The following is a 24,907-nucleotide window of genomic DNA, read 5'->3' as shown; positions in this document are numbered from 1 at the left end:
TTTAAAATTCTATTCAAAATAACAAAAATCGATTCCGATAATCGAAAGTTCGGATAATCGACGCCCTACCCTAGTAGTTGTACATCTAGATGAAGATTTGAAACAGAAACATCAGTTTTGTGACCTTCTTTTAGTATTAAAAATAGTATTAATTTCAATAGTAATCATGTGACAGCAACTATTTGATTTCCTCTCACCACAGATGTTCCAAAGTTTATGTTCTTAACAATTTTGATATTTGATGGTAAGTCCAAATACTAGAACTTGACAGGATAGATACAGAAGTAAATTGCAGTTAAAGTGTGGGATGAAGTGATAATAGATTACAGATAAATGAAATATTTTACTCATACCAATACTTTAGTTTACTTTATTTGAAAACGTGATAGATCTCTTTTTATCAAGGATAAAAACATTAATCATAAATACATATACAGTGTGTAAAATTCTGCCATTATTAAACTTCATTATGAGCTGGATTTTCACATATGTCTTTAGTGGTATCCTCAATCGTTTTATGGAATTTGGCAAATGCGTTCAAAGTTACTGGATTGGTACAAGTAGCACTGTGAACATCATTCGAACATTTCTTGACCAACTTCAATAAACTGAAAAACCAAAAGAACGTTTACTTGAATTTTGTTCTAACCATCAACCATAATTGGAATATAATAATAATATATAATAATAATAATATAATAATAACATATAAATACAATAATAACATTCATTTCTGATTGAAATAAAATCTATTTAATAACAATGATCTTGATTGATTAAAATACCTTTATTTCAAGTGATCAAAAAAATTAAATAGTGGTAATATTTGTATTAAACATTTCTTGGAATAAAATAAAATTTTCTTCTTCAAACTTTACAAACTTTTCTAATATCGAGTTTCAGCACAGACTAAACAGTGTTCAAGGTCGACTGTACTTAATAGAAAGCAAATTTGAACAAAGACTGTTTTTATATAAAACGATTTAATTGTTTGTTGCATCACAATTATCTGTTGCTTTGAAACTTCTCAATATTTCGAAAAATGTAAAAGTAAGAATTATAAAAGCATTCTAGTAAAAAATTATGCTCAAATATTTGTTTAAGGTAGATAGTAATTAAGAGAAGTAATTGAATATAAAGTACTACAAAACTATAATGTACTTACTCACAAACTTTTTTTGTATTAGGAAAACTGGTGGGTAGTTCCTTTTTCATTTCTTTACAAGTATTAAATTCTGATAATCTTTTCTTAAATTGACATGGATTGAAGAATTCTAGAAATAATTTAAAATCTTTTCAACAGTGTAAATCTACTTTTGATGATCGAATGAACTAATTTCATAAAAATATAAATATTAAGAACCATTTTTAACGATAAAAATCTTTTATTTTGTAATTCCCAAAATGTGTAAATGAACTACTTTTTTTATAAGCCAATAAACAACTGATTTTTTTTCACTTTAAAGAAATAATTAAATGAACTAGCTTTGGAACAAATTAACAAATATTTTTAAGACCAAATTTATTTTTAGAATATCCAGGAATTATTTCAAAATTAGTGCAAATGAACTACTCTTAATGAAACTGTGAAGACAATTCATTTTAATTAAATTCAAAGATAAATAAAATGAGCTACTTCCAAAAAAGTATATTGACATTAAAGTTTTTGTTAAATTCGAAATAATGAGAGAATAAGTAGAGTAGAGTAGAATAGAGTAATAAAGTTATTGATGAGTTAGTTTTCTTTAAAATAAACAATTTGCAATCACATACTGTTCCTTTGAAAATTCTTACCTATTAGTTCTTCAATGGTGACACGACAAGCTTGATTCACAAAACCAATTAAAATTTTCTCAGTCAAACGAGGAAGTTCTTTAGTATCAAGTGGTAAACAGTCACTTAATAATTGTCTCGCTGGTACAGTACACTTTGTGATGATAGACTTCACCGTGTTACATACTGTATTTCCACCTACTTTTATTTCATCTTGGCATCTTATCACTTCGGTAACAGTCACCTAAAAATAATTTGATTGAAGTAGAGAGTATTAATTTTATATAAATAAATTGATTTTGAGATGTTTTCTCAAAGATACAATTAATGCAAACTAAGAATCATATAAACGCAATGCAAAATTTATGATTCTTGCCGTTTAAAAACAACAATTTTTATGATCATCACAATAGTGATGAAGAAGTACACTGCGAAAAAGATTAAATTAAAAATAGAAATGATTTTCAATGCTCAAAATTCAAGTTGAAAAAAAAATATGTAAAGTATATATATACGCCAGTTCTTTGTGGTTAACTCACAATGGCAGAGTGGTAATCGAAGTACATCATTTTCACGCGCCATTCCATCTACAACATATTTAATATATATGTTATAGCCAAACCCGATTTCAGGACAAACTAGTTTTACCTATGTTAAGCTAGTTCTTCCTATAAGAAATATGATTAACTAGTATAACCTAGTCCAAACTAATTTGTTCTAAGCTCGATGGTATAAACCGTAAACTATCGATACTGATGTAAATACGTATACTCTAAAATAATGCTAATTTAAACCAATTTAGCAGAGTCGAAAGTAATTGAGTAAACATGTCAGGACTTGTACATGGGAGAATTCGATATTTGCAATCAAACTTTTTTATAGGTAGCTACCAAGTTTCTAAAACATCGTTAAGGACTGCAGCTACGAAACATTCGGGCAAACGGCAAAGTTTTTGTGAAATGAAGCTGCAACAAAAACTGTTCGACAAAGAAGTGGATAGTTCAAGAAGGCAATGATATTCTGCAATTCCAAGTGCCAGAAAGCACACCATGTATAACAATTTTAAAAATTTAGATATATCTATTGCTTTTATTAAAAAAACACTTATTATTTATTGTATTATGATTGTTTGTATTACAAATTATCCATGGTTTTACACAACGAATCATTAATGTTTTAATGAAAATGATTATTTTTCCAATTTCGGATTATTTTATTCAGTTAATCTATTTATTTAGACTTTCTAGATATACTTATATCAGGATCAACTAGTTTGGACTAGGCAATACTAATTAATCCTATTGCGTATAGGAAGAACTAGTTTAGCCTAGGCAAAACTAGTTTGTCCAATGTTTGGCCGGTAAAATGTATATCCTTATGACACTGTGTGACAACTAAGTAGATGTAATTTAAAAATAAACAATAATTAAATTATATTATTTGTCTTCCATTTTATACTTGGTTTCATATTCTGATCGCTTGAAATATCATGCAGGACAACGTCCGTCGGGTCCGCTATTATTTCCTCAGATTTGGAGTGCGGTACATTTGATCGGACTTGGCTTTTACTTTTTACTATTTATACCTTTGATTTGATATGATAATTTCGAATCTAATTCAATTTATTTTTCGAGATTTTACAATAATACTAAGATACACTTACATTCAGTTTCTGTTCAAAGTTTTGACATGTATCTCTCGATTTATCGATGTATTTGCTAAGTTCATCCAATAAACCGTAATCAGCTCGGGTTGTCCACTCGACAAATATCTCTCTAACCAGCTTGGAATATTCTTCTATTTCGGTTACACTTGGTATGTAAATTCTACCTGCACTACTATGGGCAGCTACAACACAAATGAAATAGTCAAAACTGATTTGATAAAATTTGAACTGTTTGTGTGTCTATTAAAATTTATTTTTCGTATTTTGATAGTTGATTCCAATAATATATCATATTTCATTTCTTCCTATAACAAATATGAATATTTGTCAATATAAATAGTCTAAATTATAAGTGAAAACCATATCTTCGCATAGATTCATTATTAGTTTAAGCATTAAAAGTCTTTATTTTCCAGATAGACAAGACATAAGCTTCGTAAACTCGTGAATTCGAAATGGACAGCTGCTTATTTGTCGACTTAAGTTTAGCTTCTTCCGGTGATTCTAGAGTCCAAGTACAGGAAAGTGTCGTAGTTTATTTTAATTCCACATTATTTGCTGCCTTTTCTATGCGAATTACTACGTTTTTAACATCCTCTAAGCTTCGTTCCCAAGATGATTTTATGTTGTACTTTAGCTGCGAGAAGTACCATTTTTTCTGGGAATAAGTTGACTATAGGGGGGAATGCTTAACATCACTAATAGCATCGAAGGTGTCAGATACACCACCATTTGCCTTTACTTTTGTCCGGGACCCTTCGAAGCAGGCATGTACGATTGCTATGAGTTTTGCTGGTATTCCCATTTCTCCGAAGATTTTCTACAACTTCTGTCTTGTATCTATCCACTTATTATGAATAATTCCGTACATTGCGATGGAGAAAACAGAACGCTCATTATACCTTACAAGTACTTATTGTCTTCATTTGTTAGTTCATTAATAAACGGAATATATATCAATACTTACCAGTAAAAACTACCAGAATAATAAAAATATTCTTGCACATTTTGCTGATGTCTAAAATGCAAATTTATTGAGTGTAAAATAATGTAAAGTAACTTTTATATATAATAATTGTACACGTGAACTTTCTTAACCTTGGTAATATTGATAAACGATATTATTTGTTTATTTATCGTGTTTCTTCTGAATTTCAATGTTAAAAACACTCATTACAACATTATTTATAATAGATAACTGATTTAAGAATAATACCCCAATGGGTTGAAAACATTCAAAATTCCAATAATCGATAGAACTTGTCAATTTATTAAATTTTAGATACAGATCCGTACTTACATTAAGTAACAATATAAAATCGAGAAAATACTAATAGATTTATTGTAAATAAAAGTCATATTAATCATTTAATACATCTATTTTATTTTTATCTCAATGAAAACATTCTTTATTTCCAATATAATAAATTAAATGAATAAATTTGTTAAATTTCATTGTCACTTAAAAAGAATTCTTCCATTATACTGGTCCCATATAAGAGGCATATAGGGGACACAAAATCTCGGAAAAAATTGTTTTCTTTGCAAAATTCTATCTTGATTTAATACACTATATAAGACTGTTAAGGGCCTTAAGTGATGGTAAGTAGAAGGCCGTCGCAACCATTCTAGGGGGCTAATTAAGTGTGACCTAACCTTGAAATTGTACAGACGTTTTTTATTTGTCAGTTGATTTGAAAAATTTTCTTCTCGCACTATGATTAATTTCCTACTCTTGTAAATGTTTGCTAGAAATTTATAAATAAAATTTGACAATATGCAATTCAATCATTATCATCCAATTTAAAATACCATCTTTTTTCACCGTATCAATTTTGAAGCATACAATATCTATTGAAAAAAAAATAGAACGAACTATATTAACATTAAAGGGTCTGTGGGAAGCTTAAACCAAAACTTTAAAAACTAGCTTTCAATGTAATGATAATATAAAACAAAATAACTTTGCATGTCAAGAACTAGGTTCACGGTTTGAATTGCGTTGGAATTTTGAAAATTTTCGACGTTTCGACGTTTTTTGTTTCATTATTTTGTTTTATTATTATTATTATATGTATATGTATATATATATATATATATATATATATATATATATATAATATTAATAATTTTTATACATTTATACATATTTCTTATGTTGTACTCGACCATAATTTCAGTTCCAAACAAGTTTTGGATTTAACTGATCCGTCGTCTTTACGTCTTTAAAAAGAAATACTTTTTTTGGAAACCGTGTTTCCTTACGTCTTTATAGAATATCATAAATCATCAGCTCTCACGTCTTTAGAGTAACTAACTAACTTTTAAGTCTTCAAATAAAATAATACGTCTCCTCTGCAAATAGTTCGTTTTTCGGAATCACAGAATATCCTTAACAGTCAACTCTCACGTCTTCTGAGAAACTGCTTCTCGCGCACTTTTTCGTCTACCGTATAATCTCAAAAGTTATTCTCCTTTTTACAAATCAAAACAGACGCATTTCAGTTAGGAGGGTTATAATCGAGATTTTAAAAAAATATATTCCCTACAGTGCTAAAATTGAGTACAGAAGATAAATAATATAAATAAAATGTTAAAATAGTTAATTAGTTAATACATACTTTATACATTAAACAAGAGTTTAAAATGTAACTAAAAACAATTATCACTTACCATAATATTTGCATGATCTTTCAACGAAAAGAGAATTTAACAGTTCAAAAATTATAGTAAATAATATTAAAACTACCCCTTTCGAACAAAAATTAGTAAAGTTATCGTGCAATTCCGTATATACGGGGGTATTTTCGAGATTCTAGAATGATATCGTTTTCGTCGAGAAAAGGGGGAGGGTATATTCGATATATATATATATAATAGAACAATTTTATATAGTTTTGTTGATAAATTATCTTGATTTTAAGTCCATCTTAATTAAAATTTCGTTAAGAAGCATAAAATCTTGACATTTCGATCTACTGAGGTCCTTATCAAAATATAATTTTTATATCGTGATTAAGATTTAATGTCATTCATAATCTAACCAATGAAAATTCAAAACTATTTGAATAGCAGCCAGAATCAATAACTAGATATTTATGTCAAGGGTCAATTTCCATATTGATTTTTGAATCTAATGAATTTGATTCAAAATAAAAACCAAAATGCAGGACACCACAAATCTCAATTGATTAATGTAAGTAATTTCCAACTTTCACAAATATTTTTACATTGCACTTTGACCATATTTTCACTCCCCGAATATGAATACATAAGTTAGGAATACATATTAGAGCACACTAGGTTTTCATCAGTGTAGTCAAGTAGTTTTAAGGGGAAATTTTGACATGTGATGATAGAATAAATAAAATCTAATAAATCTTACCACATTTTCAAAATTTGTGAAATGCTCTATTTTTAATTCAATGACCAAGCAATACAATAAATCAAATCAAATAATTAACTCACTAAATTCATATATTTTTCGTAAAATTTGGTTTTTCAACTGATAACTTGAAAGGAAAATTTCCACTTTTTGATTGAAAATTTGATACTTAATTGCGTAACTTGAACTTGTCATTGATATTTTGTTTTCTCTACTACTAAAGAAAAATTACTTCATTTTTTAAATAGTATAGATGGTAAAACTAGTAGCTTAAAATGAATTATTGTGTCTAGTTTCGATATATTCACTTGTTTTCCTTTTCACTTATCAATTCTAGTCTCAAGAATAGATTAAAATTGAGATAAGATGTTACAAATTTTATTGCATTATTTCAGTAAATATACATCTTTTCGTTTTAAATAGTAGAATAGTTCAAGCTTTACAGTCAACCTTCACTGAGTTCCAAATGGCATCCTGGAATTTCAAACTACTTCGCTTGGTAATTGCATTCTGACAAGACGCTTCTAGATGATCCTTCATGCAGTTTCTCATTTTTGGAATCGTACTGAAAGAAAGAAAAAAGTAATAATTAATAACAGTCAGGGCCAATCTTAGTAGATGTATAAAACACTTGGCGACCACAAGCAGCATCTAATTTGATTAATCCAGCAAAAATTTTATGTATTTAAAAAAATACTTAGATCGAATGAATATACTGAATTTTAAATACTGAAAAATCAAAATACCCAAGTGTTATTTTTCCGCCAATATAATTTAAGAAATATAAAGTGTAGTACAAAATGAAGTGATCTACGTTTCACACACTAAGAGGCTTCACACCAGATATTATTAGTTACATAGTTGGCACGTTTGTGATTTCACATTTTTTTTCCAGCAACTATTACTACTAAAGAAACTCTGAGCAATGTTTTATTAGTACGTATTGTTACGAACAAGTTCGCAAAATGGTTTCCTAGGCCGGCCCTGTCCAGCTACTATGTAATTATGGAAATTCGCGCAGCGCATTTCAGGCAGCGTCTTTCAGATTTTTCATAAATAGCGGACGCGCCTTTGATTTTTCCTTTTAGCGGCAAGTGGTGTAGTTAAGTGTAGTGTATAGTATTTAAATAAATAAAGAACGTAAGAGAAAGTGTTTAGTAATCCATCCCACGAATAGAAAGACGCTAGATAACTACGAAACGTTACAGCATTATCTGCAGCTCGACGCTCACGGGTCACTACAATGGATCGAAAGGGGAAAATATAGAGCCTCAGGAACGGATTCTTAATATAAATCCTAGAGCACTATAAGGTATTGCGGCTCATACCCTAAATCTCCCCTCTAGTGGTGAAATTTCTGTTTTTTTTTTAGTGGTAGTGTAAACAGTGTATTCAGTATAATTACTTGGTATAACAAAAGTATGTTTATTATGAATAAATATATATAGATATATACTTACGAACAAACAAGAGATTTTGATGGAAGTTTATTTCTTTGTTCTACTAAAGTGGTTCTAATATCTGCACAAGGTTGGAACTCGATGAAATCCTTTTGCATGTAACATGGATTGAATAGTTCTATAAAAAATAACAAAGTTTTTTGAGCTGTAAGAGCAAATTTAGTATATTCAAGTGTGATTATTTTTTTTCGATATTTAAATAAAATAATTATCTGAAAATAATATATATAAAAAAATTATTGACCGGCAAATATTGTCCTGATTTAAGAATTCAGACACAAAACCATTAATGAAAAATGAATTTAATCGCCTTATAAGTGGTATTTAACAATAACATGTACGTAGTTGATACTCGAGAAAAAAATTTTTTGGGTGATTTAAATGGCAATTTTTATCTACGTATGATTTTCTTAATTGAACTACATAAAAATATTCGCGAGATACATTTTGTATTAAAAAAGTGATCCTAAATGACGGCAACACATTATACAATTTATTCAAGGAGTTAGCGGCATGTAAGGAAAATTTGAAGAGAAAGAAAAAACATCGGTTTACCACTCTCTATCTCTCTCTAGTGACTATTGAAATCAAAACTCATTCTGCTCATTTGTCGTTCCTTCCACACGAAACATTGGCGTCATGGAGAGCCAATCAAGTTAGAGTATGTTTTTTCTCTTTCTATCAGCAGCTCAGGTTATGGAAGATAGATATATTTCTATCATAGTTCAGATCTCCTATGGAAGGCAGAAGGAAGAAAAAGTATCTTGTATGGAAGGAAAGTGTCCAGCTGTATACGATAAATAACAGTATGCTGAATATGTTCGTAATTGAAAATTTCAACATTTTATGAAAACAGATGTGTGAAAAGTTGCCCAGGGCGTATAGAATTTTCGAAGCTTCCTTCAAAATTTATCCATATGCTAATTTGGCGTCACATTTATGGAACGCATTTCGACGGACACTTTTTCATATACATAGATTGTTCTCCTTCTCTCTATCCTTCATAAGAATCCCATACCCCGCTCTTTGTATCTTCAATATAAGCTCTATGGTTTTCTCATGCTATGGAAATAAATGTCATGTCCAACGTTGCCACGGTAGCTAAAACGCTGGTAAAAAGTTAATCCGTAAAGTAGGTATTTATGTGATATAATCCAAAATGTTCAACCCTTTCCAGTGAGTTTTTCACTTGCATATTGTGACGAAATATCGATTCATTCAGTCATTTATTCGATGCTGAAACTCCAATTAACAATATAATAACATTGAACAACGAAAGCAGAAATCAGATAGTTTGTGAGGAAAAAAAATCGAAAATCTTTTCTAATGAACACGTTATTGAGTTTCAGAAAATACCCTAGACGATAAACATTTGTTGTAAGTGGTAAATAACTAATATATTGTGTAATTATAGTCACATAAAAATGAGTTTTTGTTTTCAGGTTATCCAGGTTAAGCAGGGCTCGCAGTGAACAAAAATTTTGAAATATATAAAAATGCAGCACAGGAAAGTAGTCGATGCAGTTTTAACATATTTTAGCACTAAAAACGTATGAAAATTACATGAATTCGCATCCTCCTGGAATGGAACTTTCTTTGTTATATACAGAAAATATGAGCAAAGGGGCTAATGGGGGTTAACACAATTGATACTATACTACTTAAAATTTCTGAGTATCTTCAGCTTTCGCAACTAGCAATATACTGACGAATGACAAAAATTGATTACAAAATAAAAATCTTCATATAACCTGCAGAACTATAGATAATATCATCATTAAGTAGTGACACAAACGATTTAGAATAATCCTCTGTCTGCATAATTGCAATTTTTTTAGTTACAACTCTTGATATGTATTGAGCTACAAGCAGTTTGTGATTAACTATTGAAATACCTCTAGTTGCAGCATTTAATTCCGAAAATGTACAATTTTCTCAAGAAAGAATGAAAATTCATCAACATTCTTACAATTTTATATATACGAGAGTTGTCTGAAAAGTTTCCGATCTCAATAAAAGTTTTTTAATATATTTGCGCATGCGTTGAGATATTCTCACGACAATATCCGTCATTTTAGACGTTTAGCTTCTGTTTGAAAATGGTATAATTGAGCTTGATTAACGACGAGCTTTCGCGACGGCCTAAGACTACGTGAACCAGCGATATAATCAAAAAATTTCACCAAATGATATTGTACGACCATGGGATTGAGGTTATAAAATTGAAAGAGTGTAAAGGTATATCAAAAGAGCGCATTTGCCATATAATGATTGAAAAATTATGCGTAAGCTATGTGCGCGCTGGGTGTAGCATTTGCTGACTTTGTACCAACAACGCATTCAATTGAATATTTCCCAGGCCTTATTGACGCGAAAAAAGCAAAGACAGTTTCATCAGCCAGAAAAGCGATGGTGACCGTTTTTTGAGATAACCAAGGGATTGTGGTCATCGAGTATCCTCAAAAAGATGAAACAATAACAAGAAAGTATTAGGCATCATTGGTTGAATAGGTAAAAGATGAAATTGCAAAAAAAGTGACATTATTCTGTCCTAACCTCCTAACCTAACCTAAGTTTCATGAGACGAGGGTGTTATCGCTTACGTAAATGACTATTTTGAGGAGAAACGCGGCAATTTGTGTTTGATGAAAGAGTTACAAAGATTAGAGCGCGAGTGAATGGACTTTAAACCGACTATGTTGAAAAATATAAACAATAATGGAAACAAAGTTATTGGTTGGAAAATGACCGTGTTCTTCAACCACTTTACCCACACGCCTATTTATATCTAAGCGTGAGGAGCGCTGCACGTACTTGTTAACTGTACAGCACTTAGACTGTAGCAGTTGCTGATTTTTGGTAGCACAAAACGGTATTTTAGTATAAAGCTAAAAGACATACGCCACTATGAATAATCTTTGATTTAGCAACTACTTTAGGTCGTAAAGCTACAGTAGTTGGTGCCATATTGACTTCTGTCGATATAAATTGAGACGCTTTCAGGATAAAAAGTTATAATAAAATATGACTACACTACACAAAATGTAACACAAAACTTGTCCTGCGCCCAAATACAGTAAATAACACTTGAAACGTAAATTGAATAAAAGAACTATGTTAATTCATCAAGAGAAATTAATTTGACTTTTCATTTTTAAATGCACTGACAACTGACTCCCATTTTTTTTGAGATCCGGTAGTCGTAAATTTATTAATCATTTTTGAAAGATCATCGATTCTAAAATCGAATGATCATTCATTGGTTTGAGAATATAATTCTCGAACAGTTATGTTTCTTAGTTGCATCGGAAACTTTTCAGATAACCCTCGTGTATATTAACATGTGGAAACTTACCCAGGATTTCTTCAACGGTAGATTGGCAAGCTTGCTCAACGGTCGCTATAATCGCTTTTTCTATTATAGAAGGAAGATCTTTAGATTCATTTGGCATGCAAGAAGTAATTATATCAATAACAGGTTTAGAGCATTTCTTCAAGTTTTTCTTGATAAGAGAACAGAAAGTATCATCTCCAAGTTCAATTTGTTCGGCACATTCTCCCATTTGCTCAACTACGTTCTACGATCAACATCAATAAGCATCAGAATGGCAGAAATTTTGCATCAAATAATTTTGTTACAATTTATTTTTGGTTGTTTATTGAGCCCATTTGTGAGGTAGGTGGAACATGCAAAGAAGCTCTGTATCTCCCTAATTGTCAGGTCCAGGAAATAATATGAAAAAGTATTTTCCGGATTTAACTGATGTAAGACTATTATGAAAATATAGTCATTTGGAAATATAAACTTCGCTTGCGCACATTTAAATATGTGGTTCTGGGGGAAGGGATCTTTGTCAAGACACTCAAGGAGATATCTATTGATTCTGGAGATTCATAGAAAACACTATGGGTACTGAAAATTGTTAATAATAAGTAAAATATGATTGATTCAATATTGTTTTTCATTATTCTAATAGTGGATAAACTGTTAGAAACAAAATTATAAATATAAAGTGATTGTAGAGAAAAAAATATAGTTTCGTAACTTACATCCATTTTTTCCTCAATATCGGGACATTTGGCTTTAGCTTGGTTGCCTAATTCGAGAAAATCTAAAAGTAAGGTTATATTGAACTTTTCTTTCAATAAATTCCCAATCTCTTTTAAATCCTCTTCGGAACTACTGCTACTATCTGCATTCACAAATGCTGAAATATATCATTTCATTTACTATGTTGTTAATGATGATTAAAATGGAAAAACTTGCAAAGAATAGACAAAAAGTGTATATTAAAAATTGATTAGCGTGTAAAGTAGTCTTTTTTCGACGAATTCGACAAACACATGAATCGAAAAAAGGCCTTTACACACGAATTGCATACAATATTTTTCTTCTATTGAGAATTTTATCAAAATAATTATAACTACATAAGTAGAAAAATAAAAAAAGGCATCAGCGCGACTTGAACCTGGAAGCTCCCACATGTGATCCTCGTACTGTAGCCATTACACTAAAGAGACCTTAATAATACGTGTTTTAACCACTAGCGCGTAAAGTAAAGCACTCGAAAGTGTGTCTATAGTACGTACTTTAGGCACGATAGTAGAAAAAATTATTTTTAAGAAGTATAAAATTCAGGAATAAAAATTGGTACTACACCGAACAGCTACCAGGATACTTGATAGATTTGTGAGGAAAACAAAACGGATTAAACTACGGATGTTAAAGTATACAGGGTGTCCCATATAAGATCGACAAAGCAGAGACATATATGGGGGCAACTAACCTCTATGCCAAGTTCCCTATGTGAGGAAATATAGGGGCTCAAAGTAGGGGCCAAACTTTCGAAAAAAAAATAATTTAATTGGTTCAATTGGCGTTGACCTTACCCTAAAATTTCACGAAAAAATACGGAAGGAAATTTTTGATCGTGTTGGTCCTCTTAGAGGAAAAATTTCCAATGGGCTCGAAAAATGGGAAAGTTTTATAGTGTTAACCGAGAACTTCCTGAGGGAATGAAGAGCTTATTTTGGATAGCATTGAGAACAGCTTATTAGCATTAGAACTTCATATAGACAGATAAGCAAATCAAGATCATCTATAAATCGAACTATTAGTAGATATAATCCACTTTATCCATCATTTCTGTGAATTTAATTTACGTCAGGACTTTCAAAAGTAAAATATTTTTACCGATGAAGCTTTCTTTACCCGTAGAGGAATTACAAATATGCTTAACTATCATGAGTATTTCCATTTCCAACGTGAATTTAAGATTAATGTTTATGTCGGCCGTATCGATCAATATCTGATTATTTAACCAAACCGGATGCTGACGAAATTTATTTAAAGTGTGTATCCAAATTATTCTTCTTATTGAGATTGGAGTATTGGTTTATGCATAATGGAGCACCACCTTATCTTCTGTCAATGTGAGAGACTTTTTATACCGCCAATATCCAAAATTGCTCTTCTCCATATTGGCCTGTTACCTAAGAAGAATTGTGGAATGCAATGTAATAAAAAATGATCATCAGCTACTGACTAGACTCGGATCGAATTTTGGCGAAAATTAATTTTTTGTCTAATAGAAAATGGTGATTATTTTCAGCAATTTCTTTAAATTACATATGTTAATGCCCTACAATATTATTAATTTGTTTTTCCATTAAATTATTCTTATTGAGATGCATCTAGTAATTTGTTAAATTTGAAATTGAATTCATTCATTACGCAAATAATTTTTTTGAATGACACAAAAATTTTCAGGTCATTCCTAATTAACCGTGTTATATAATGCAATCTGGTATTTTTAAGTATAAGGCATGCAGAAAAATAATTTTTTTGATATTATATTCGAAAATAGAATATTAAGAGCAAAAAATATACCCATTATAAAGTAATTGTTTCGAGTTTGGAAAAGATTTAATTTCAGTACGAACAGGCGTCAAAGTTTATTTAGTTGCAACTAAATTATGCGTATGAAATAGTGATTAATACCTCTGGATAATACATCCACATTTAATTAAAAATTTAAAAAACAAAAAAATAATAATGAAATATATAAAAAACTGGACCAAATGAAATTGAAATCGATTAAAAGAGAAAATACAAATACTACTTCGAAAAGCGTTGACGGAAAGACATCCAGAAACTAAATACTGTTGCCATGAGATTTCTCATTCAAACTTTAGGAAAATCGTCTCTAGATTCGTACTCAAATGAAAGGACAACCTAGTTGCCATTCTGGACAAAGTATGGAGATAAATCGGCAGAAAATTCGAACAAACGGAATCTCTATCTACATATAAAACATAAATCCAACTCATAACCGAATATAGAATGAGCCCCTACTTCACCTTATTCAATAATCTTGTTTTACGAACAGTTAATGTTTAGGTTCTGCCAATATAAGTGCCTTTCTAGAAATACTGTCTCTACAGATATTACTACCATTTCTAATTCTAACGACTAATAACTTCGAAAATCACCCTCCTCAGTTTGAGATAATACTGTTTCCTTAAGAATTCAAGCTTTCGGCTTGATTGATTCAATTGAGATGTCTCTCTCTATTGACAATGATGCGCATCACCTTGCTCTGGAATCTCTGCAGGCTGTCCCAATAAGCTGAATTCCGTATATTCATATCGATGTAGGGATGCTTTTATATAGTAAAACTTTGTTTTCAATTGATTTTTGGTATTCCTGCCTATAAACCAATACTTTTAGTTTAGCTTTAGTGTTTCCGCTTGGTGAATGTGTGTTTCTTCTAAGTTAGTTTTCGTTTTAACTCCAATAACTTTGACAGTGTTTCTTTTCGAACATTCAAGGTGACATAGACTGATTTTGATTCGTTGACTTCAATGCACCATAGCTTTAGTCAAATAGTTAGATGATAATGTGGCAGTGTTTGCTAGGACAGTTGTAAAGATTAATTACAGAACCGGTCTTAAGATATTTCCTTTTGAGTGTGTTATTATATTTTACAAGAAAATATCTATCTACATTGGTCAGTTATGATTTTGATAATACGTGGTGAGGACTGCACAGATAATTTTCCTCATCCAAAAACTTTCCCTGATTCTCCACTCACCACTAGTTGTTGTTGCAAGCTTTCTTCGGTTTCCCTGTAGATTCATAAATTGGATCTAATTGTTTTAACGATTTATTTGTTTTTGCACCTCCAATAAGAACATACCCATATTAAGTGTATTCAGGAAACGGTTAAAGCGAAACGATTCTATTTGAAGCATACTTCATACTACGAAGTCAAGCTCCACAGAGTAAAAAGATAGATCATGATCCTCCATAATCAGCCTAATCAAATATAATACGAAGGGAAGTTTAGCAATAAAACAAACAAGATTTTAAATTAAAGTAATTGGTTTCCAAAGCCGAAGTTTTTCGATTAGTACTATTATGAAGTTATCTAATAGAATATTATTTATTATGTACTAACAAGAAAAATAGGTCATCGAGAAATATGTACATAATTAAAAATCTTACCCAGAACAGCGAAAAGTATTGTGGTTAATACCAGTTTGTTCATTATTAGTTATTAGACTCTATTTTAGTACTTGAAGATTGAACTCGTTTTGCTTCGGTAGTATCAATAGCAAAGTCTTTTATATCGTCATGATAAACAAAAATCAGCTCTGCTACAGTGTGGGGTGAACTTAAAGATAAAAATACATATTTTTTTGATAAAATTTTATACACCAGTTACTAGTAAGTAGATAATTAAACTATGAAATGATAACTGTTATGCAATAGACATTAAAACTTATTTTAAATAATATTTTCGAATATAAAGGAGATCTAAAATTTTTCTGACATCTACTTGATCGTAGCCGACCAGGTTATAGTTTTCGGGAAAAGGTACATAATTTACAAGGAAAAACTATTGCGTTTATGAATATTCCGGATGAACAGACACAATTTATTCTTTTGTTAGAATCTTCTTTCTAAATGCTTTCTCAAAATAAATTATAAACAAAATTATATCTTGCGCTATGTAAACAAATCACCAAGACCATGGATGAAGCCTGCAATCGCAACAATACAACTGAATCAGTCTTTTGACTAACTTGGAATTTCCAGAACTGTTGGTGATATTCATACTGAATACACTGTTCTCACCACCACTACACCAATACTCACAATAACACTATATATCGCGTGTTTTGATAACCAAGATAACGCGCGTGAGTGTTGGTGTAGTGGTGGAGTAAACAGTCTATTGAGTTGAATATAGAAACAAAAACGCAAAAATTGGCTTGCAAGGCTATTGTCTCTGTATTTTGAGTTACCAAAGGCATGTTTTTACTGGAGAAACCCTTCAGGACTAATACTATACAAAAGATTCATAACCATAAGTTAATTCCAACACATCAAAAAACCGTCCTAGGTACGGTGACGATTCTGCGCAACTTATTAATCGAACGATTCTGTTTTGCATTCCAACTGTTTGTGAAGCGTTTCCGGGACGGTCTTTTCGATACTTGATTAATAGCAAGTACTCTTAGAAAAAACGTGCATAGCCGGAGATTGCGCGAAAAATATCTATAAACGTTCCAACTACGGTACCGACTAGCAGTTTGGTACAAACCTCATATCAGCCAACATGATAAACGTATGCCTATAAGCAGGCACGCGCGATCCCTCTCGCAAAATGCGACATCATGTTGGAATCAAAATAGGAAGTATAATTTATGCTGTATACCTGTTATAAAGTTTTATTTTGATTCCAAGAGTATTATTTGATGCGAAAATTTGTCTATATATGTATTATTTGAAAGGTTATTGAATTTACCAGTTACGTTTCACGTTCCTAAGGCACTCGTGCAGTTTACAAGAAATATAATTTTCTGCCTAATCCAGGAAATAACAGACTATTCTAAGTAATAAGTATGATTAGCAAAATTATAACATTATTCAATTTAATAATATTGTTCCTAATATATTATGGATATATTTTATTCATTTCTTTTAGCGAATCATACATAGGTAAATAAACAATGTTTCAAATCTAGACATTTTGCATTATAAAATGCAAATAAATAACACATAAATAAGGGCTATTTTATATAAATATTTCCAACCAGACTGAAACCCTTTTTGTTAATAATATTAAAAATGAAAATCCAACAACATAAGATAAGTATAATTGTTGAAAAAAAAATAGAAATTGTTTGTATTATTTTGTGATCTATGACGTAAATTAATTTTCTCGACTATCCACTGATTCTTCAAGTCTTTTTTTTTGAAACCAAATTATTTAATAACTATTTCTTTATTGTTTTCATTAGTGTTTTGGCATACAGCGATGTCATTTTGATCTCATAATAGAAAGTCCAATCTTTTAAAAGAAAATAATAATAGTTAGGACAACTTCTCCCTAATCTCAATGGCCAAGAGAACATTCTGACTCCACCCTGACGTATTCGCGAGCCGACAACAGCATATTCTGCGAGCAGAGCATTTACTCTACGAAACAGCAGAGCATCTACTTTGTGAATGTCCTGCCTATTTCATCAAAAGGCTTAAGTACCTCGAAGGAGTAGTATCTTGGAAAAGGGGACACAATAACCCCAGAAAAATAGCCTCCTTTGGATAGAGTCTACATATTTTCGAAGCAGAACAGTGAGATGTGGAGTCTTGTACAAAATATTTTCTAGATATAGGCTTGTGAAGCCAAACCGATTCCCCATACATTATACAATCTATATAAAACTTATTTTGAAAAGGTGTTGCTTTTCTGACATTATTCTTTCAATATAGAGTATTGAAATATAGTCGAGACATTTTTTTTCTGTTTTGAAATTATTAAAATTTTCCAGTTTTTTTAAAAACACTTTCCTTCGCCACGCTACGGATTATGAGGACTTTCAAAATGTACAACTTCTTTCTAGTTGTCAAGTATAATCTAGTTCTAAATAATGAATTTAATATGATACAACAAATAGGTCACTATTAGTTATATTACATATAATTGATAAATTTACAATTAATTTTGAAATAAAAATTTCAAGCTTTACAGTCGTCTTTCACTGAATTCCAAACAGCATCCTGGAATTTCAAACTACTTCGTCTAGTAATTGAATTTTGACAAGACGCTTGTAAATGTTCTTTCATACAGTTTCTCATTTTTGGAATAATCCTGAAAAAAAGTGATAATTTTATAGCAATATTCCATATATTCAAGGTACTACTAAATTTCTACGACAAAATTGAGAAAGCTGTCTATATAAAATTATAATGCGTATTGCTTGTAAAAAAATACCACAGCTAACCCTCTTCGGAGATATCATACATAAAATGTGATGAGTAAAATTGTTTTTTTTTTATTTTCCTTCCAACTAGTTTTCCAATAAGTGAAGATAGAAATTTGAAATTTTGTAAAACGAGTGTTAAATTATAAGAAGCTTAAATTGAAGTCGAAGAAAAATAGTAAACTAAAACATATTCACGTGATTAAGGTTGCAAACGCCCAAGTCGAGCATGTAACAGGACCGTACTTCGCACTTAAGAAATAATATGCGTTTTCATACAGCAGATTAGTAATAAAAATTATATATAATTATGCATAATTATTATTTCAAAAATTTACTTTGTGAACGTAAAGTTTGGAATAGATACAAAGTGAACGGTTGGAACACATTCATTTAAAAAATTAAAGATATGTATATTGGAGCATTAAAATAAAATCTTCATTTTCTAACTCAATAAACACATTATCTTATTTCCCATCAGATGGCATTGAGCTTCTACTGTCGTCAACAAGGAACTCAACTTGTACATCAATGACAATGTCTTCACTCCACATTCTGGTTTCAATCTTTTCCTGGACATTTTCAATACACTTTTTCCACTTATCAAGTGTAATTCTTTAATAGCTTCATGAAAAATATTTCTAATGTTTTATTTCAGTAGACGCTTGAAGAAGATACTGTTTTAGAAATAACGTCATCAACAGTCTTATCACCATTTTCTTGCATTTCATTTTTATACATTTCCACAATCATTTGTTTTTCACTAGCGTTGAAATTAAGCGTAGTTTTCTCCTTAAGCGGAGAGCTAATGTCAACAACTTCTTTATTTGTCTCCATGTCAGATATGTTTAAAAAAATTATGCAACAGACAAATATAAACAATCTCACTGCAGTACAATGTACTACATCTGATCAAATAGCTTCTTCAGCGATGATGCCGATTTTAATTTGTGGTATATTATGGTGCCACTGATTGGGACCAATAACGATGCCACGCCACCGTTCACTTGAGATGTTCACATGCTGATCACGCACTTATCATTGTTTGGTCTACTATTTTTCTTCTATAAATAGACAATAGCAACCTTCGCCAAGTCTTCTTTTCGGTATTAAGTTTTTAAACTATTACTCGGAAAATATTATCTTTGCAATCCTAAAACAATGTGTCCATCACCTCATCAGTTGGAAAATCGGCGGACCCACATTCCTCGTACTAAGTCCATCATTTCAACTGGGGCTTTCGTTATGGAAAATAATCGTGTACCGTATCTAGTATGACAAAACAACCAGCTTAGATTACGATTGAAGGTATCCAAACATTTTTTGAAGTTTTAATTCGAGTGAACTTTTCATCCATTTGCATATAACTAAGTACGAAGAAATCTTTTTAGGAATAATGATAAATGGTGTACGATGTTCAGCATCATCCTTGTTCATATGGCTAGTCTTCAAATCAACGAGCTCTTACGAATAATTTCGTTTTTTTTAATTCTTCGAACAACGAAAAGGAGAACAGAGTGTGAATATTAAAACTAATTTTTTTGTCATATTTGTGTGATATATTGACAGATAGTATGTATATACACAGAGATTTCGTATTTATATTAATTTGACTGAATACAAAGATGTGTTCGATAATACTTTTATATTAGTTATCAATTGACTATCGAAATAAATATATGAGCATACTTACGAACAGAAAAACGATTTGTATGAAACTTGATGTCTAAATTCATCCAAAGAAGTTTTAATTTCAACGCAAGGCTGGAAATCTATGAAATTCCTTCTCATAAAACATGGATTAAACAATTCTAGAAGAGACAAAACTTTCTTTATTATTTAATTAATATAAATGTCGAAATATTCATTTGTGAACCAAAAAAAAAAGATAAATAAAACAAAATTTTAATATCTGGATGGTCCCATAAGAACACCTTTTAACCGAAAGATAACGATATTAATTGAAAAAATATCAATGTATTAGAACGTATACCTCTACAAAACATATGTATTTGAAATTGAAAGGTTATTCAGTATATTTCAAAAAATATGTTTCGGCGTCTTACTCAAATGATTACTCAAAATCATGAGCAAAGCCGTCAAAACATGTTTTTTCAATCATGTATTCCCACTACTTCTAGGTCAATAATGTAAGCTTTTGTTACTAAATTGATTACTCGATATTAAAAGATTTTGCATCTTTTCCCAAATTTTGATTCATAATAAATGATTTACAAAAATATACCATTTTTCTTTAACTAAACTCCATTCCCCTAGTCGTTATTTCAAAAAGTTTTGTAAATCGCACACTGTAAAAAGTTGTAAAAAATCGTCGTGATGTTTCAGTTAAGTGTTTAGTGAAGTCATACAGCAACAACGCAAAATTACGTCAGTTTCGACACAAAGGACAATCCAAAAAATATACTGAAAAGGGAGAACATACAATAAAGAAAGCGAAAATCAAGTCAAAATAGCTGCATTTAGCTAAAAAAAGTTTTATTCCATGAAGATAATCAATCAGCTCACAAATATGTTATAGCTATAGCCAAAATGAAATATTTGAGGTTTGAATTGCTATTTCCAGTACCCCATTCATTAGATATAAATCCCTGAAGATTTTCGTTTCTAAAAGGAGTTAGTGACATAGTTGTCAAGGGTTTTCCAATGATAAAATGATATCGACAGTTGATGATTTATTATAAGTATCGAAATTAGTGAATACAGTTATGAAAACTGATATTTTTCAAAAAATGGTTGTTTTTATTAGTTGGACGGGTACTTCTTGAAATTAAGAAACCCCAAATTATTCATTATTCATGAGAATGATAATTATGATGATTACGCTTTAAATCTTTACGAATAATCAATTTAAAAGTTAATCTATAGATAGTTTATAATTAAACAAACCACTTTCTAAATTTTTTATACTAGCTTTGCAAAACAACCGTTTGCTTTTATTGTACCCTGTAGAAAAATTTGTGAAAACTTACCAAGAATTTCTTCAACAGTAGATTGGCATGTTTGTTCAACCATAACTACTATTATTTTCTCTACCATAGAGGAAAAATCTTTAGAATTTTCTTGCAGGAAATAAGAAATTAAGTCAATAGCAGGTTTAGAGCACTTTTTCAAGTTTTTCCTTAGAAGCGAGCATATAGTTTCATCTCTAAAATCAATTTCTTCAATACATTCTTCGATTTGGTCTTCTACGGTCTACAGAACACATAAATATCGGACTCACAATATAGAGTTTCGTAACTTACATTCATTTTTTCGCCAATATCGAGAGACTTTGATCTAATTTTGTTACCTAATACTATAAAATTCGATAGTACGGTTATATTGATCTTTTCCTCTAATAAATTCATAATCTCTTTGAAATCTTCTTCGAAACTACTGCTTCTGTCCGCATTCACATATGCTAGAATACATTATTCCATTTACAATCAATACTCATTTTAAAATAAAAATACGAATGGATACTATACCGATCTGATACTATACTTCGAAAGATTTTTAGGTAAAAGGAGTACGGATATTCTATGTCGAAAAGGAGTAAAATCTGTTATACCATATGAACCGAGCTATGGATATACAAATTGAAGTATTCAGATAATTTCATTTATAAACTAATTTGATCCATCCTTGTTGGTTCACAGAGTAAGCTTTTTCAGAATTTTCGCCCCTGTAGCATCCAAGAGTTTTGTCCAGACCTTCTACTTTTCTACTTTCCACCCGTTTTCGTTTGTATATTGATTATTCATACGTACTAAGAGATTTTAGCTGATTCTATTCTAAGCTTCTTCCAACAGATTTTACTCGAAGGTTTCTCTTAATAAGTGCTCCTCCTAATCTAATGTAATCTTTTTGCCCATTTTGCTATTTTATCTTCTTCGAAAATACCATTTTAACAGGTAGATAAGCTAACAGGTGAAAATAAAGAAAATTGTGTGATGCTCATGCAAAAAACAACTTAAATCTATAAATGTTATAAACCATACCTAAAATAGCGAAAAGAACGCTAGCTAATACTAGTTTTTTCATTGTGTGATATTTTTTCTACTGCTGCAAAGAATGAACTTATTCTTCCTTTGTCTCCATCCAATTCTTATATATTGTTATGATAAGAGAAAAACCACTCGTTAATTACTTATTAATAGCTCTTATGCTGTGTATGGTAAAATAAAGAACAGAAATACATTTTGGCTTGATAAAATTCTGCACACAAGTCATTTTATTTTACTACGATAAAATTAAAACTTTTATAATGCAATAGTAAATAGCAACGTTGTCATTATGTTAAGACTCTATAGTCTACGCATTAACCCTCCAATTAATAATTGAAATTTTGATAATATAACAACTAAATTAAGTCCTAGATCATAGTACAATCAAATAGCCAAAACCGGGAATGTAATAATAAATCAACTAGCCAAAGTTCCATAATAGTTTTTAATATGAGCGATTTGATTTGAAATGTGTTCTTTATAAAGAATATACCACAGACACCTAGACCAAAACCTCGCCCCCTTCAAAATGCATTCATTAGAAAACAATGCATTCCTACCACCCCCCTCTCATGTTATTTCTGTTCGTTCTCCATCACACTTTCATTGTTTTAGTATAAGTGTCAGACTATCCTGTTCTACTTGACTGGATGGTTGGTCGTGGAATGTTTTACTGATTTTGGGATCCCTAAGTCTTGGCAACACTTAGCGACCATTTGCCGTATCCAAATCTCACAATAGCCGCACTAAAGGTGGAGTCATCGGATCCATATGTAAAACACCATCTCTTTTCGCATTTTTTTCTATAATTATATCAGATCTTTCTATCACCTGGGACTTACTAGCTGCTATAACCTCCTGTCAAAACCTATTTTAATAGTTTTTCCTCGTGTTAAGTTTAATTGTTTTAAAGATGAGTTGACAGTGTCGATTTTGGTACCAGGTGGTCACACTCTAATATCCTTGAACTGCTTGAAGTAAATATTTTTTTGTACACCAATTTTAAAATTGGAGTCCCTGTTTTTCAGCATTGAGAAGAATCGTATAAAGTAACTAGTTCTTAGGTTTTTCTTTCACGTAGTGCGCAAGCTGATTTGCTGTAAATGGAGGCGGAATGTTGCAAATTACCACGTAATTCCAATCCTCATTTGCAGGGTTTATATGAGGTGGAGATGAAATAATTTCTGGAGATAAGACAACATTTGTATTTTCGTTTTTTGTATGTTTCCGTTGATATTGTCTTTTTTACTGTTTGTGGTCCATTGCTAACATTTGTCTTATTCTCTACCAAACTTCTTAATCTAACACTTATTTGGTGATTCGTAAACCTACACTCGGGCAGTTCTAGAGTTATGCTATGTACTTTACTCGTTTTGTCTTCAGTGTTCTCGTTGAGTGTGTCCTTCGTGGTCTTTAAAAGGCACCAAATCAAAGCAAATTATTTTTTTGATTGTTTTGTTCACAGTTCTGATTGTGGTGTACTTGCTTTATGGATTTCGCGTAGTCTTCCCTGATAATCCATCATCTGAATGTTGGAGTGGGTCTTCAACTCTCTTAAAATCCCTTTTTTGAGGTTTTCTTCATTACATTTTGGATCCAGCTCTCGGTAGATCTGATGTACCAATGGGCATTGAATAAATGATGTGTTCTTATTTGGTTCTCAACACTTTTTACGCCCAATCCGTTCTTGTTTATGGCGTAGCTGAGTATTCGCAGCAATATCTTCATTTCAACGTAAAGACTTATAATTTGAGATCAAATTCGTATCTGTTGGAGCCGGATATTCAAGGGGTTACGTGGAACTGCAGCTGAAATCTTTGGGTTTATGAAAGTAAATAGTTTCTCGCAGTTTGTCATGAATTTAAATATTACCTATTTGTGGGTCGAACTACCAATACCAAAATGGATTTATTCGTGAATAACTACTACATTCACGACACGCACGACACACATTCTTATAGCTTTAACAACATTGTAAGTGATGCAGAGTTTGTCAACATCTATGTCTTAATGTGTCTCGTTATAGAATTAGATAATTTCTTCTTTGGATCGGGAACCTCTTTTGAAGGTTATATATGCTTGCTCATGCTTGCCCGTTTTTCGTAAGCTACTAAATGTAAAAGTTGATGGGAATCTGAATTATCAAATTTGTCAATTTTTTTCGTTTTACAACAATAACAACAACAAAAAGAACAATTTGAATTCATACCGAGCTGAGTTCAAAAGTTAAATGGGGTTTTCTCATTTGCAGCAGTAAATTTTTGTTCGGTTGATGTTTTTACCAGCACTGGTTAGGTTTTTGGGAGAATAGAAGCAATACGCCAACGCATTGTCCTCTTATTTA

General features: G+C 30.8%; 3 protein-coding genes across 5 annotated transcripts; all 3 read right to left on the bottom strand.

Moving 5' to 3' along the window:
- Window positions 1-341: 341 nt before the first annotated feature.
- LOC130442783 (uncharacterized) lies at window positions 342-4,684 on the bottom strand. The gene is made up of 5 exons (XM_056777140.1): window positions 4,407-4,684; window positions 3,437-3,621; window positions 1,795-2,017; window positions 1,166-1,274; window positions 342-608 (listed from the first exon to the last, which is right to left on the bottom strand). Exons 1-5 carry the CDS (start codon window positions 4,444-4,446, stop codon window positions 458-460), a joined length of 708 nt encoding a protein of 235 aa, XP_056633118.1. The 5' UTR covers window positions 4,447-4,684; the 3' UTR covers window positions 342-457.
- Window positions 4,685-7,186: 2,502 nt separating this feature from the next.
- LOC130442184 (uncharacterized) lies at window positions 7,187-16,044 on the bottom strand. Its single transcript, XM_056776301.1, has 5 exons — window positions 15,792-16,044; window positions 12,335-12,492; window positions 11,640-11,862; window positions 8,285-8,402; window positions 7,187-7,389 (listed from the first exon to the last, which is right to left on the bottom strand). Exons 1-5 carry the CDS (start codon window positions 15,832-15,834, stop codon window positions 7,257-7,259), a joined length of 675 nt encoding a protein of 224 aa, XP_056632279.1. The 5' UTR covers window positions 15,835-16,044; the 3' UTR covers window positions 7,187-7,256.
- A 2,203-nt stretch (window positions 16,045-18,247) lies between these two features.
- LOC130452869 (uncharacterized) lies at window positions 18,248-22,788 on the bottom strand. Of its 3 annotated transcripts, none has more exons than XM_056792364.1 (6): window positions 22,558-22,708; window positions 22,045-22,479; window positions 21,820-21,977; window positions 21,547-21,769; window positions 20,250-20,367; window positions 18,248-18,444 (listed from the first exon to the last, which is right to left on the bottom strand). In XM_056792364.1, exons 3-6 carry the CDS (start codon window positions 21,922-21,924, stop codon window positions 18,312-18,314), a joined length of 579 nt encoding a protein of 192 aa, XP_056648342.1. In that variant the 5' UTR covers window positions 21,925-21,977; window positions 22,045-22,479; window positions 22,558-22,708; the 3' UTR covers window positions 18,248-18,311. The 3 variants fall into 3 exon arrangements, with proteins under 3 accessions (XP_056648342.1, XP_056648350.1, XP_056648333.1); XM_056792372.1 differs by having other exon boundaries at window positions 22,327-22,479; XM_056792355.1 differs by lacking the exon at window positions 22,045-22,479 and having other exon boundaries at window positions 22,558-22,788.
- Between the last annotated feature and the right edge of the window lie 2,119 nt (window positions 22,789-24,907).

This window comes from Diorhabda sublineata, chromosome 1 (assembly GCF_026230105.1).
Source record: "Diorhabda sublineata isolate icDioSubl1.1 chromosome 1, icDioSubl1.1, whole genome shotgun sequence".
Lineage (NCBI taxonomy): Eukaryota > Metazoa > Arthropoda > Insecta > Coleoptera > Chrysomelidae > Diorhabda > Diorhabda sublineata.
Note: the sequence above shows the minus strand (reverse complement) of the source record. Positions and strands in the feature narration are given on the sequence as shown.

What these genes read in the sequence shown, in the direction of transcription:
- LOC130442783 (XM_056777140.1), bottom strand. Translation starts at nt 4,446, where the DNA reads ATGTGCAAGAATATTTTTATTATTCTGGTAGTTTTTACTG. An exon ending in TATTCTGGTAGTTTTTACTG is followed by an intron (nt 3,622 to 4,406) that starts GTAAGTATTGAT and finishes TTTGTGTTGTAG; the next exon opens with CTGCCCATAGTAGTGCAGGT. An exon ending in AATACAAAAAAAGTTTGTGA is followed by an intron (nt 609 to 1,165) that starts GTAAGTACATTA and finishes TTGGTTTTTCAG; the next exon opens with TTTATTGAAGTTGGTCAAGA.
- LOC130442184 (XM_056776301.1), bottom strand. Translation starts at nt 15,834, where the DNA reads ATGAACAAACTGGTATTAACCACAATACTTTTCGCTGTTCTGG. An exon ending in AATACTTTTCGCTGTTCTGG is followed by an intron (nt 12,493 to 15,791) that starts GTAAGATTTTTA and finishes GATATATTTCAG; the next exon opens with CATTTGTGAATGCAGATAGT. An exon ending in ATATTGAGGAAAAAATGGAT is followed by an intron (nt 11,863 to 12,334) that starts GTAAGTTACGAA and finishes TGTTGATCGTAG; the next exon opens with AACGTAGTTGAGCAAATGGG.
- LOC130452869 (XM_056792355.1), bottom strand. Translation starts at nt 22,600, where the DNA reads ATGAAAAAACTAGTATTAGCTAGCGTTCTTTTCGCTATTTTAG. An exon ending in ATATTGGCGAAAAAATGAAT is followed by an intron (nt 21,770 to 21,819) that starts GTAAGTTACGAA and finishes TGTGTTCTGTAG; the next exon opens with ACCGTAGAAGACCAAATCGA. An exon ending in TACTGTTGAAGAAATTCTTG is followed by an intron (nt 20,368 to 21,546) that starts GTAAGTTTTCAC and finishes TGTCTCTTCTAG; the next exon opens with AATTGTTTAATCCATGTTTT.